We start from the raw sequence: 13,280 nt of genomic DNA on the forward strand, positions 1-13,280 counted from the left end.
AAGTTTGAGTATAATGTGGCGAGGAGAGGTTCTTTCTGGGTTTTGTCTGGCTGGGGTTCTAAAGGCTTCCTGTAACTGTATTGGCTCCTCTTTCCCAATTTGGGGGAAATTTTCCTCTGTGATTTTGTTGAAGATGCCTACTATGCCTCTGGAGTGGAGTTCTTCTCCTTCTACTATGCCCTGAATTCTTATATTGGATCTTTTCATAGTGTCCCGAATATCTTGAAATTCCCACTCATACTTTTCTATAAGTTTGTCTTTCTCTTTGTTGGACTGCATTAGGTCTGCCACCTGGTCTTCTAGCTTAGATATTCTGTCCTCTCCCTCATCCATCCTACTGGTGAGATTTTCTACAGAGTTTTTTATTTCATTAACTGTGTTCTTCATCGCTAGTAATTCTGACTGGTTTTTCTTTATTATTTCTATTTCCCTATTTATGTCTTTTATTGCCTTCTTTATTTCATTAAATTTGTGTCCTGCCTCTTCTTTGATTCCTTTGATTTCCTCTTTGATTTCCTCTTTGATTGTTTTCATGTGTTCTTTGACCTCTTTGAACATATTTATAATTATTCTTTTGAACTCTTTCTCAGGCATTTCCTCTAACTCTTTCTCACTGGAGGACTTTTCTGATGCATTAATACTTTTAGGTGGATTTATATCGTCTTGCTTTTTAGTGTTTCTTGTGTTATAATGTATATATTTTTGCATCTTGGATTAAGTTAATGCTTGGATTTTCTAGCTAGCTGTGTATTCTTAGGTGTATCAATTGATTTGATGTAATATATTTTCAGGGTAGGACCTTAAGGTATTAGGTGTGGCTCTTAAGACTCTCAGAGTATCTACAAAGATGTTCTTAGGGGTTGAGTTTCCCTGCTATAGGAGTATTCAAGCAGGCTGAGTGGAATAAAATACAGGTAGATTCTAAAATTTCACTAAACACTGTACACATTCAATCAAAAACAGCCCCGAGTATGTATGCAAGAGTAGTTATTATAATGACCAGATCCTCTATCAACAAAGAGGTTTAGATTTCTGGTCTGTTGAGGGATCCAAGTCAGCTTGTGACCAAGTGAGACCCTTCCCTGGTGTAATCCCAGTTACCTTGGGTGATTTTGGTCTCAGTCAAGTTGCTGCCTGGGTCGTCGGGCTGCTGTTCTGATTTCTGGAGCTGGGCACTTGCTTTTCCTACGGGGCAAACCGAGCCGCTGCTGCTGCCTCTGCTGCTGCCATAGCTGCCACCACCGGAGCCACCACCGCTGCTGAAGCTGCCGCTGCCGTGTCCACCGCCGCTGCTCCCCCCGAAGCCGCTGCTGCGGGATCTGCCGCCGCTGCCACTCCTGGGTCCGCTGCTGCTGGGGCCGCTGGTACCGGTGCTGGAGCCGCTGAAGTTGCTGCCGATCTCTGCTCCTGCTTGGGTCCCGCTGTCAGCCCAAGTTGGCGTGGCCGGGTCCCAGGCCGCTGCTGTGTTCGCTGGAGCTGGGTTCAGGCGGTGGGGGAGGGGAGGGAGCCGTGGCTGTTCTGGTTGTCTCGCTGCTCCACGTTTCTTCTACCTCGCGGTCTTCTCCTCCGCTGCTCACTGCTGCTCTCCCCTCACGTTTCCCGAGTTGCGGAGAGCGCGGTGTGAGGGGAAAATCCCGCACCTGGCTTGTCCTGCGGCTCCAGCCGAAAGTCTTGCGGCTTTCTGCTGCGCCGCGGCTGCGGCGGTTGGCCGAGCTGCCGGAGCCGCTTTTCCCGCCTGTGCAGGCTCTGGATGCTCTATAACTCTTCTACTTCTCCACTGCCGCCTCAATTTCCTATACACCTCACTTTTTAGTAAAAGTGTGTATTTTGCTGAGTTTTTTTGGTCTTTTTCCCCCCTAGGCAGCTTTGGCGTGGTACCTATGCCGCCATCTTAACCGGAAGTCTCTCTTGTTTTGTTTTTAGAATTAGGGTGCATTTATAAAATCATTGGTCTTATTTGAAATGCAGCATTGCCAGGAGTGGTGGTGCACACCTTTAATCCCAACACTTAGGAAGCAGGGGTAGGAGGATCGCTGTGAGTTTGAAGCCAACCTGAGTTAAAGTGAGGCTCAACCTCAAAAAAATAAAATAAAATAAAATAAAATGCAGCATAAAAGCATTCCAGGTCAAAATTGTCTTGTTTTAGATTAAGTGCTATTGGAACACAACTATGTCCTCTTGTTTTTGCATTGTTTATGGCTATTTTGCTATAATATCCTGCTGTAGCATGTAGAGCTAAATAGTTGAGAAAGACATCTTACAACCGGCATAGTTTAAGCATATATTGCCTTGGCCCTTAACAAAAAAGTTTGCCCATCCCTATCTGAAATTTTTAAATGTCTGTTTAATTTTTTATATTGTTTCTGTTACAAAATGATAAATTATTCATCTGTCTTAATGATCATTATGTGAAATAACCACCCGTGTCACTAACCGTGTTAGGTTACCAGCAAGCTAGTCCATCATACAAGGTTAAAATGGTTGAGACCGGAGGATTGGCACAAATAATGGTCCAGTCAGTACTCATGCTTGAAAATCAACTTGTTGAGAAACTTTGGGTTCTTAAAGTTCTGCAGCATCTCTCCACATCTGGTTTGTATTGCATCACTGAATTTAAACACTTCATTGTCCACCATTTTCGTTTCTAGCAGTGTTTGGACTGTGCAGTATAATTTTTAAAAATTGTTTTCAGAGGTGAATTGCACTTGGATGGTGAAAGCACAAGCGGCCAGCAGCATCTGTGCTCACCTCAATGACCCCGATCCCTCAGGACAGCTTCTGTTTCGCTCTTCAGAAATACTTTGGAATTTATTAGAAAAATCTTCAAAGGAGGAAGTCATACAACAGCTTAGTAACTTGGAATGTTTGCTGTAAGTACATGTGGTTATATAGGAATGTCTGTTGACCTCTAACTAATAGCCAGTGATATATAACCAGCATCTTTGAATCTGTATTCATTTCGGTTTTTGATTCATGTAATGGCGGTGTTTCAGGACATTTTTGTGCCATTGTACAAATGAATCTTGATAATAAGAAGCCTTACCTCCCTCCACCACACACTTTTTGAGGAAAAGTCACATAGCTCAAACTGTCCTCAAACATTCAATGTGTCTGACCTAGGATGACCTGGAGCCTTTACCTCTCAAGTGCAGGGATTATAGGTGTGCATCACCATACCCAGCAGAAGCACTTCTGTGTAGAAGAGTCTTAAAGCAATTTACTGTGGTTAAGTTATGCATTTGTATGTATATAAAGTTCAACATTTAGAACTATTTCATTAAGTTGACTGTTCAGTAAATCTCTTGCTTGTTTACTATTCCAGATACTACAATAAAAATTAGCAATAAATATTTTATGCACATATTTTGAGAAATACAACTGATACAAAATGTATGTAGCATATCATTTAGCAACTTGATTTTATGACTAAATATCTTAGAAGATTTTTTCCTATGTTCCTGGTTTTTTTTTTTTTTTTTTTTTTTTGGTTTTTTGAGGTAGGGTCTCACTCTGGTCCAGGCTGACCTGGAATTAACTCTGTCAGCTCAGGGTAGCCTTGAACTCATGGCAATCCTCCTACTTCTGCCTCCCAAGAGCTGGGATTAAGGTGTGCACCACCACACCTGGCTTATGTTCCTGTTTTTTATTTCATATGTCTAATTACTGTGTATTGTTCTGGAATAAATGTGTCATATCTTATTTTTTAAAAAGCATTAGTGATAAAATTTAGAAAACATTTTAAGTTGCTTATGCATTCATTAGATAAATGCTTGTTCTGTGCTAGGGCTAGCACTAGATGTTAAATATTTTCTTCTATATATATCTTCTAAAAATTACTAATACAATGTAGATAACACTTCACCTTTTAAAAATAAGCAACCCTTCAACTTACTTATTCATTTACTTGTCACAAATTGTCAGCTTTGTGCTAGGGTCAGTACTAGATCATAAAATATAACTCAAAACAATATAGACATGGCCTCTACCTTCATGGACTTTATATTGTGGTTACATAAAATGACAAATTCAATTGGCAATTGGAAGAAAGCATAGTAGCTATAATGAAATTGTCATGCTATGTGTTCATCAAAAGAAGATGAATCAGCATGTTTTTATGTGAAAGTGACCCAAAACCCAACCTGACTAATATATTTCAGGGCTTGTGTAAGTACAAAACCAAAGATAAACGAGTTTCATGAACATATTTACTGAAGTGTCAGAAACTATCAGGATTTAGTCCTATTTGTTTTGTTTTTGTATAATTTTTTATTTAGTTATTAGAGAGAGAGAGAATGGACATGCCAGGGCCTCTAGCCAACTGCAAATGTGCCACCATGTGCATCTGGCTTATGTGGGTTCTGGGGAGTCAAACCTGAGTCTTTAGGCTCTGCAAGTAAGTGTCTTAACTGTTAAGCCATCTCCAGTCCTGTTTTGGTTTTTTGTTTTTCTGGTTTTTGGGGTTTTTATTGTTTGTTTTTTTGTTTTTGTTTTAAGGCAGAGTCTTACTGTAGCCCAAGCTGACCTGGAATTCACTCTATAGCCCCAGGCTGGCCTCAATCTCATAGTGATCCTCCTCCCTCAGCCTCTGTACCTGGATTAGAATGAGATCCTACCTGGAAAAAAAAAAAAAAGTAGAAAGGGTGAATGCCTAAATAAACAGTAGGGATACTGTTATAAAAAGTGCAAGTGGGCTCCAAGAAGCAAAAGAACTACTGTCTAGTATGGAGGGAACCTGACCCAGACTTGAGTTAGTATATGCTTTCTTATGCACTTTGATCTCATGTCTGAGTGGCAAGCAGGATTAGGCTCACTGAAAAGTTTTGCATGCAGAGAACATCCTAGGCAGGGGAAACAAGTGAAAACCAGATTCAGCAAACTCAAGAAACTGAAAGAATTTTGGTATGGTTAGAGCAAAAAGAACAGGGTAGAAGGGTAAGAGATGAAGCCAACTGTGTGAAAGAGGACCATAATATAAAAGCCTTGGTAAGCCTTGGGAGGGAGGGAGGCCCTTATCCTAAGATAAAGGGGAGCTTTACGTATATTTTCAAAGCCTATTAATGGCTTTTACATGACATGATTAAATCTTTTAAAGCAATTATTTTGACATCAGTTTGTAGATTGGGTTAGTGGAGTGTTATCTGGTACATAATAGTAAATCGACTGGGGAGTGTAGAAAAGATTAGAAATACTTTGATAAATAGTTTAAAATAAAAGTAAAATTTTGTTGATAGAGATTTAAGTTTTATTTTCGTACAAGTATAGCTGAACCAGGTGTGATGGTGCATGCCTATAATCCCAGCACTCAGGAGGCACAGGTAGGAGAATCACTGTGAGTTCAAGGCTACTCTGAGACTATGTAGTGAATTCCAGGTCAGCCTGAGCTAGAGTGAGACCATACCTTGAAAAAAAGAAAAAGAAGTATATCTGATTTCAGACAAGTACAACAGCATATCATACAGTGGTGGCTTGTAAATGACAATAATTTTTTTCTTACTGTTTTGGAGACTAGAAGTCAGATCAGGGTGCAAGCATGGCCAAGTTCTGGTGTGTATGCTCTTCCAGATAGCGGACTCTGACTTCTTATCTCATTACAGAGAAGGAAACGGGCAATTGCTCTCTGGGGTACCTCTTATAAGGACACTAATCCCACTGTGAGGGCTCTACCTCCATGACCTGATTGCTCCAGATGTCCACCCTCCTAATACTTTCATATAAGGGTATACAGTTTCAATATAGGATTTTTTTTTTTTTTTTTTTTGGTTTTTCGAGGTAGGGTCTCACTCTAGTCCAGGCAGACCTGAAATTCACTATGTAGTCTCAGGGTGGCCTTGAACTCACAGCGATTCTCCTACCTCTGCCTCCTGAGTGCTGGGATTAAAGACATGCACCACCACACCTGGTTTTCAACATAGGAATTTTTTCCTTCAAAATTTTTTTAATTATTAACAACTTCCATGATTATAAAAAAATTATCCCATTGTAATGCCCTCCTTCCCCCCACTTTCCCCTTTGAAACTCCATTTTCCATCATATCTCCTCCCCTCTCAATCAGTCTCTCTTATTTTAATGTCATGATCTTTCTCTCCTATTATGATGGTCCTGTGTAGGTAGTGTCAGGCACTATGAAGTCATGGATATCCAGGCCATTTTGTGTCTGGGGGGAACATGTTGTAGGGAGTCCTACCCTTCCTTTGGCTCTTACATTCTTTCCATCACTACTTCTGCAATAGACCCAGAGCCTTGGAAGATGTGATAGAGATATTGCAGTACTGAGCACACTGAGCACTCTGGTCACTTCTTTCCAGCACCATGATGCCTTCTTAGTCATCCCAACATCACTGCCATCTGAAAAGAGAAGATTCTCTACCAAAAGTGAGAGTAGCATTTATATAAGAGTATGAACATTAAGAGTAGTGCTTACTGGGCAGTTTGATAATCATAGTATATACATTTAGCCAGACAGCAGCAGATGTTACAACCCTAAGGCTTATGACTACCCCTGTTTTAAGTTTTCAGTATCAGGGATGTATTCCCTCCCATGGAGCGAGCCTCCAGTCCAATTAGAGGGCAGTTGGTTTCTACTATGACAGATGTGCCACTATTGCACCCATTGGCTCATTTGGCCTGGCTGGCCAAATATAAGGCTTCAGTGTCCACTGTTGAGTATCTTCATTGGTGATTTCTCTCTCTCCCATTGAACTGTGTGCAGAATGGCTTCTTCCAGCTTTCTGTCAGCTGGTCTATATGGAAAAGGATATCAGCTCAGCTCCAGTAGGATTTCTCAGTGGCCTTGCAGCCCAAGTATGTGAAGTCTTCAGCAATAGGGTCTTACCATCTATTCCTGGTGGGAAACCAAGGGCCTCGGCAATGGCCTATAATGTTTTGGGGACATCAGGGACCTCTCTGGCCAACAACTCACTGGAAGCTATCCTATCCCTGGCACTGAAAATTTTCTAGCAACAATCTGTGGCTCCTGAGTGTTCCATTGTCCAAAAAAGTATGTTTCCATATCAACATAGGAATTTTTGAGGAACACCATTTGTCCAATGAAAATATAATGCTTGGGCTAGAGAGATGGCTCAGTTGTTAGGAGCACTTGCTTGTAGGACCTGCTGGCGCAGGTTCAGTTCCCAAGTGCTCATATTAAGCCAGAGTGTCATGTGTCTGGAGTTCCTTTGCAGTGGTGAGATGCCCTGGCAGTCATGCTCTCTGTCTCTCAAGTAAATAAATAAACATTTTAAAATATCATTTTTAAAATACGGTTTTATTTTCCAGAGCCTTGAAGGAAGTATTTAAAAATCTATTTATGAGAGGCTTTAGTCATTATGATCGCCAGCTTAGAAATGATATATTGGTGATCACTACAATTATAGCTCAGAACCCTGGAGCACCAATGATCGTAAGTACAAGCAATTTGCATTTATTTTAATTGTGGAAGTGGTGGGAGAATACCCAAGCTATGTTTTAGTATTTTTGTATTTTCTTGTTACATGGTAATATCACGATACTCACCATTATCATTTGACTCTGTTTATTTTTTTAAGTCTTTTATTTATTTAATTTATGAGAGAGAATGGGCACACCAGGGCCTTCAGCTGCTGCAAATGAACACCAGATACATGTGCCACTTTGTGCATCTGACTTATATGGATCCTGGGGAGTTAAACCTGTATCCTTTGGTCTTACAGGCAAGCACCTTAACTGCCAACCCTCTAGCACCTCTTCTTATTCTTTGTATTCTTTTGGAAACTGGGTATTTTCTTCATATTTTATAATTTATACAGTGGCTTATTTATGTATGGGATTTTACCCTTCATTCTGTAGTGGCCACGGTTGCCTCTGTCCTCCCATTGTTTGGTACATTTCAACCACAGGTTTGCTCAGAATTTTAGTATCCATACAAGGTACATAATAGAGCCTAATTAACAAGCTAAAAACCATTTTAAAGTATTTTATTTTTATTTATTTATTTATTTGACAGACAAAGAGGGAGAGAGAGAACAAGTACACCAGGGCCTCTAGCCACTGCAAACTCCAGATATGTGTACCCTCTTATACATGTGGCTAACGTGGGTCCTGGGGAATCAAACCAAGACCCTTTGGCTTTGCAGGCAAACGCCTTAAGCACTATGCCATCCCTCCAGCCCTAAAAGCCATTTTTAAAAGGGGTTGAAGTGTGAATTCACATAGTGAATTGTTTTTTAGTCCTCTTCAAAAGCCCTTTCTTCCATTGCCTGGTTGCTCTGAGCTATAAGATCGATACTTTTATGTTTTATTTGAAGTTTACAACTGTTTTATTAGAACTACTCAGCCATATCAGAAGCTGAGCATGCCACGTTTTGTAATGTAAAAGACAAATCACTGAATGATTAAAATCCTAAAATAGAGATATTTGGCAACAATAATCACACACCAGCCATATTACTTTCTAAATTGTACTTAAGGGACAATTATGAATGCCCCAATCTCCTGTCAGTGTATATCAAATGGCCTACAAAGAGTTATGGAATTCATACTGTGCCAGGGGAAAGCAGTCCTCTATAGGTAAGTCAGCAACATGTAGGTCCACCTTTATGGTTTTCTGGCAGAGCCTGGTAAATGTTCCTTGTTATCATTGCAGACATTCATGTGATTTCATAAGTATAAATTTAAAAATAACATTTTCACATTATTAAAACACAGACCATATGGATCCTAAAGAGAAATAATGCTGTGAACTCAAAAGCCTAGTGTTTATCCCTTTCCTTAAGGTACAAAGTCCAGTCAGGTTGTCTGTCAGGAATGAATTCTGTCATGCTGAAGTGTTTGCAGCTCAGATCATTCCCTGTAGCTTTTCATATTAAGTAGAACTATCTTATTATATCTTGACCTTATTTTTGTTGTTATTTTGAGGCAGGTTTCACTTTAGCCCACCAACCTGGCCTTAAAGTCATTAAAATTATCTTATTTACCTCAGCCTCCTGAATGCTGGGATTTCAGAATGTGAGCCACCATGTCTGACTTTTTTTTTTTTTCCCGCTTTATTTAACCATTTGAGAGAGAGAAAGAGGCAGATAGAAAGAGAATGGGCTAATCAGGGCCCCCAGCCACTGCAGGTGAACTCCAGACGCATGTGCCACCTTACATGGGTCCTGGGCTTCACAGGCAAGCAACTTAACCACTAATCCATCTCTCTTACCCACTGTTTTTTGATATAATGAGAATGGATGAGGTAAAGATGGGATTGTAAAGAAAAACTATTAAAATCATTGACTTCTCCTCCTTATTTTATTATTAAAAGGTACAGATAATAAGTTATAGAAGTAATGTGTAGGCTCATGTTTGGGGTTCTTATTAAACTTTAAATTAAATATCTTCTAAAATTTTCACAGGATAATATAAATTACTTTTTAGACACTTCAGAAACAAGTTGAAAATTAAGTAAATTACAGGGCTGTGTTACCAAAGGAATGTATAGTTCCTGGGCTCAAGGAATGATGAATAGTTTTACCTTTTGGAGCATTTCATTTAAATATTTAGAGCTGAGATTTGTCAGAAATGTCTAGGTGAGCCAGGTGTGGTGGCACATGCCTTTAATCCCAGAGATTAAAGGGAAGCAAAGGTAAGTTCCTGGGCAATTGTGAGACCCTATCTTGAAAAGCCACAAAAAAAGAAATGTCTAGGTGTTTCTTTATAATGTTTATATTGTGATGATTTTGTAGAAATGAAACTTTTACTTAAACATGTAATCCAGATAACTTAGCTCAGTAAAATACAAAATTTGGCCTGGGGAGATGGTTTAGCTGTTAAGGCACATGCCTGCGAAGCCTAAAGACCCAGGTTGGATTCTCCAGGTCCCCATGTAAGCCAGATGTACATGGTGGCACGTGCTTCTGGAGTTCTTTTGCAGTGGCTAGAGGCCCTGATGCGCCCATTCTCATTCTCCCCCCACCCCGCTCTGTTGTAAATAAATAAATAAATAAATAAATAAATAAATAAAAATCTTTTAAAAAAATACAAAATGTATGTGGCTGGAAAAAAATAATTACAGGGCTGGAGATGTAACTCAGTTGGTAGAATGTTTGACTGGCATGCACTATGCTGTGGGTTCAGTCCCCAGCACTGTATGAACCATTGGGAAACATGCCTATAATTTCAGCATGCCAGGAGGTTGAAGCAGGAGAGTCAGAAGTACAAGGTCATCCTCAGCTACATAGCAGGTTCAAAGCCAGCCTGGGCTACATGAGATCTTATTTAAAAAAATGGGACTGGAGAGATAGCTTAGTGGTTAAGGTGCTTGCTTGTGATGCCTAAGGACCCAGGTTTGATTCCCCAGTACCCATGTAAGCCAGATGTACATAGTGGCACATGTATCTGCAGTTCATTTATGATGGCTGGAGGCCCTGGCATACCCATTCTCTTTCTCTTGATCTCTCTCTCTCAAATAAAAAAAATTTACAAGCCTATCTAGCTATGTACTTTTATTTTCTTAATGAATGTAACTGAATTATAGAAGGGATATGTGATAAAAACAAACAATAGGTAAATGTGGACATTTGTAATTTCCTTTCTAACTAATTCATCTTTCTACTTGTTTATGCATTTATTTTAGGAATGTGGCTTTACCAGAGATTTGATCCTATTTGCAACTTTTAATGAAGGTAAAAATCATAACACTCAAAAATTTTTAAGTGTCTTGGTGAATCCTGTATATCATTTTAGCTTTAATTTTACTTTCTTTCCCCCTCACAGTTAAAAGTCAAAATCCTTTGGTAAAAGGTCTTAAGCTTTCTAATTCTTACGAAGATTTTGAGTTGAAGAAGTTGTTATTCAATATAATTGTGATCTTAAGTAAAGATTTACCAACTGTACAGGTAAAGAATAATCAAAGTGGAAAATTAAATAATCTCATTTTGTACTATAATATTTTTAAAGTGTTTACTGTTTTTTAAATTTATTTTTATTTATTAGAGGCAGAGAGCGTGTGAGAAAGAATGAGAGAGAATAGGTGCACCAGGGCCTCTGGCCACTGCAAACAAACTGCAAACACATGTGCCACCATGTGCATCTGGTTTACGTGGGACCTGGAGAATTAAACCTAGGTCCTTAGGCCTTGCAGGCAAGCACCTTAACCACTAAGCTATCTCTTCAGCCCTGTAATATAATATTTTTAAAGTCATGATTGCAAAGTCTTTCAACAAACCCATATCTGTACCATAGAAAGTAGCAGACTATAAGCTTATAGTTCAGCTTCTAAAAATGTCTTTTGGGGCTGGAGAAATGGCTCAGCAGTTAAGACACTTGTCGGTAAAAATGTCTTTTGCTTATCTGCTTATGAACCATGAACTACCTAAGTTTAAAACACATAAGTCAAAGAAGAGTAGACACTACTAATATAATCCTATTTCTTCTTTTTTTTTTTTTTAAGTTTTTATTTATTTATTTGAGAGCGACAGACACAGAGAGAAAGACAGATAGAGGGAGAGAGAGAGAATGGGCATGCCAGGGCTTCCAGCCTCTGCAAACGAACTCCAGACGCGTGCGCCCCCTTTGTGCATCTGGCTAACGTGGGACCTGGGGAACCGAGCCTCGAACCGGGGTCTTTAGGCTTCACAGGCAAGCGCTTAACCGCTAAGCCATCTCTCCAGCCCTAATCCTATTTCTTAACTATGGGTACCTAAAACAAAAGCAGTTCACACAAGTTCATCATATATAGCCTATTTTTTTAGATGCTCAGAATTGAACCCACAGCCTTGAACATGCTAGATGAGCATTGCACCCCAGCCAACAGCGCTCACAACCAGCCTCTTAGTCTCCTCTGATCATAAAGATAAGGTGTGATTTAAAGATGAAGGGAATTGCCAACGTCTGTGGTACCAATTTCAAGCCCTTATGTACCTGCTTTTGTCCTCACAGATCTACTAGAACTCATCTTGATACTTTATTTCCTATATAACCACATGATAAAATTTGAAGAACACTGGAATTTCACTTCTGACTTGTCACCTACTATGTGGCAAAATCTCCTACACTTCCTGAGGTTCATTTTCTCTCTTGTAACGTAAAGAGGTCTCTTCTGTCCTCACAGGATTGAAATGAAACCTCTGTAAACTATAGTGTTAGCAAAAGGATATTACCAACAAGTCCATCAGCTTAGTTAGTCACTGCGCTTAGTGAAACTTCCTTTTCGTCTAAAACTCTACGATGTTCTATTTCTTTTCATGAAAATGTGAAGTTTTATTCTCTCAGGCTCATTACTAATAAACTAAAAGGTAGGATGCATGGTGGTTAGGCCTATAGTCAGTCAGTATTCCAGTGCTGCCACTTTCTAGGACCATGATCTTGAGCAGGTTTTTTAGTTTCTCTAAAACCCAGATATACTTAAATATATGAAACTGCTATCAGGATTTAAATGAGCTCAGCAAAACTAGGTAATGTCAGTAATGTCATATTGAAGAATATGTATATTACAAATGCTCAGAATAAGGCCGGGCATGGCAGCGCATGCCTTTAATCCCAGCACCTGGGAGGCAGAAGTAGGAGGATTGCTGTGAATTCCAGGTCAAACCGGGCTAGAGCAAGACCCTACCTTGAAAACCCCTCCCAAAAATATAAAAATAAAAAATGCTCAGAAAGCCAGGCATGGTGGCACACGCCTTTAGTCCCGACACTCAGGAGGCAGAGGTAGGAGGATCTCCAAGAGCTCAAGGATTAGTGAATTCCAGGTCAGCCTGAACTAGAGTAAGACTCTACCTTGAAAAACAAAAATGCTCAGAATAAGACAAGTCACTTTTAAGTTATAATTTTATCATTTGTATCAAGACATATAACATATAAAACTTAGGTATTTTTGAAGTGCCAAATAGAAAAGTTATTCCATGAAATATAATATATGATTAAAGGATATGATTCTATGTTAAAATAATAAATATAAACGTGATGAAATTTATTCTATAGTTTATAAACCAAAAGTTATGAAGTACTTTGTCGGCAATGGAATTTATTTCATACCACATATGTTAGTCCCATAGTAATGTTGATAATGAATATGTACCCTATCACTTATAATCCAGAATGTTTCAAAAATATTATCCACAGGCTGGAGAGATGGCTTAGCAGTGTAGGCACTTGCCTGCAATGCCAAAGGACCTCAGTTTGATTCCCCAGGACCCATGTAAGCCAGATGCACAAGGTGGTGCATGCTTCTGGAGTTTGTTTTCAGTGGCTGAAGGCCCTGGTGCACCCATTCCCCCCTTGCCATCTGTCTCTTTCTCTCTCATTCTCTCAAATAAATAAATAAT

General features: G+C 39.5%; 1 protein-coding gene across 4 annotated transcripts in view; it reads left to right on the forward strand.

Moving 5' to 3' along the window:
• Nucleotides 1-13,280, forward strand: part of Cfap69 (cilia and flagella associated protein 69) — a 115,447-nt gene that overhangs the window by 50,220 nt on the left and 51,947 nt on the right. For 3 of the 4 annotated variants that reach the window (XM_045159902.1, XM_045159903.1, XM_045159905.1), the window contains 5 exons: nucleotides 2,443-2,592; nucleotides 2,693-2,870; nucleotides 7,276-7,399; nucleotides 10,592-10,640; nucleotides 10,732-10,853. In XM_045159902.1, coding sequence (XP_045015837.1) covers nucleotides 2,443-2,592; nucleotides 2,693-2,870; nucleotides 7,276-7,399; nucleotides 10,592-10,640; nucleotides 10,732-10,853 — 623 coding nt within the window. The remainder of the gene's footprint in view (nucleotides 1-2,442; nucleotides 2,593-2,692; nucleotides 2,871-7,275; nucleotides 7,400-10,591; nucleotides 10,641-10,731; nucleotides 10,854-13,280) is intronic. The other variant, XM_045159904.1, reaches the window with a different exon arrangement.

This window comes from Jaculus jaculus, chromosome 10, assembly GCF_020740685.1.
Source record: "Jaculus jaculus isolate mJacJac1 chromosome 10, mJacJac1.mat.Y.cur, whole genome shotgun sequence".
Classification (NCBI taxonomy): domain Eukaryota; kingdom Metazoa; phylum Chordata; class Mammalia; order Rodentia; family Dipodidae; genus Jaculus; species Jaculus jaculus.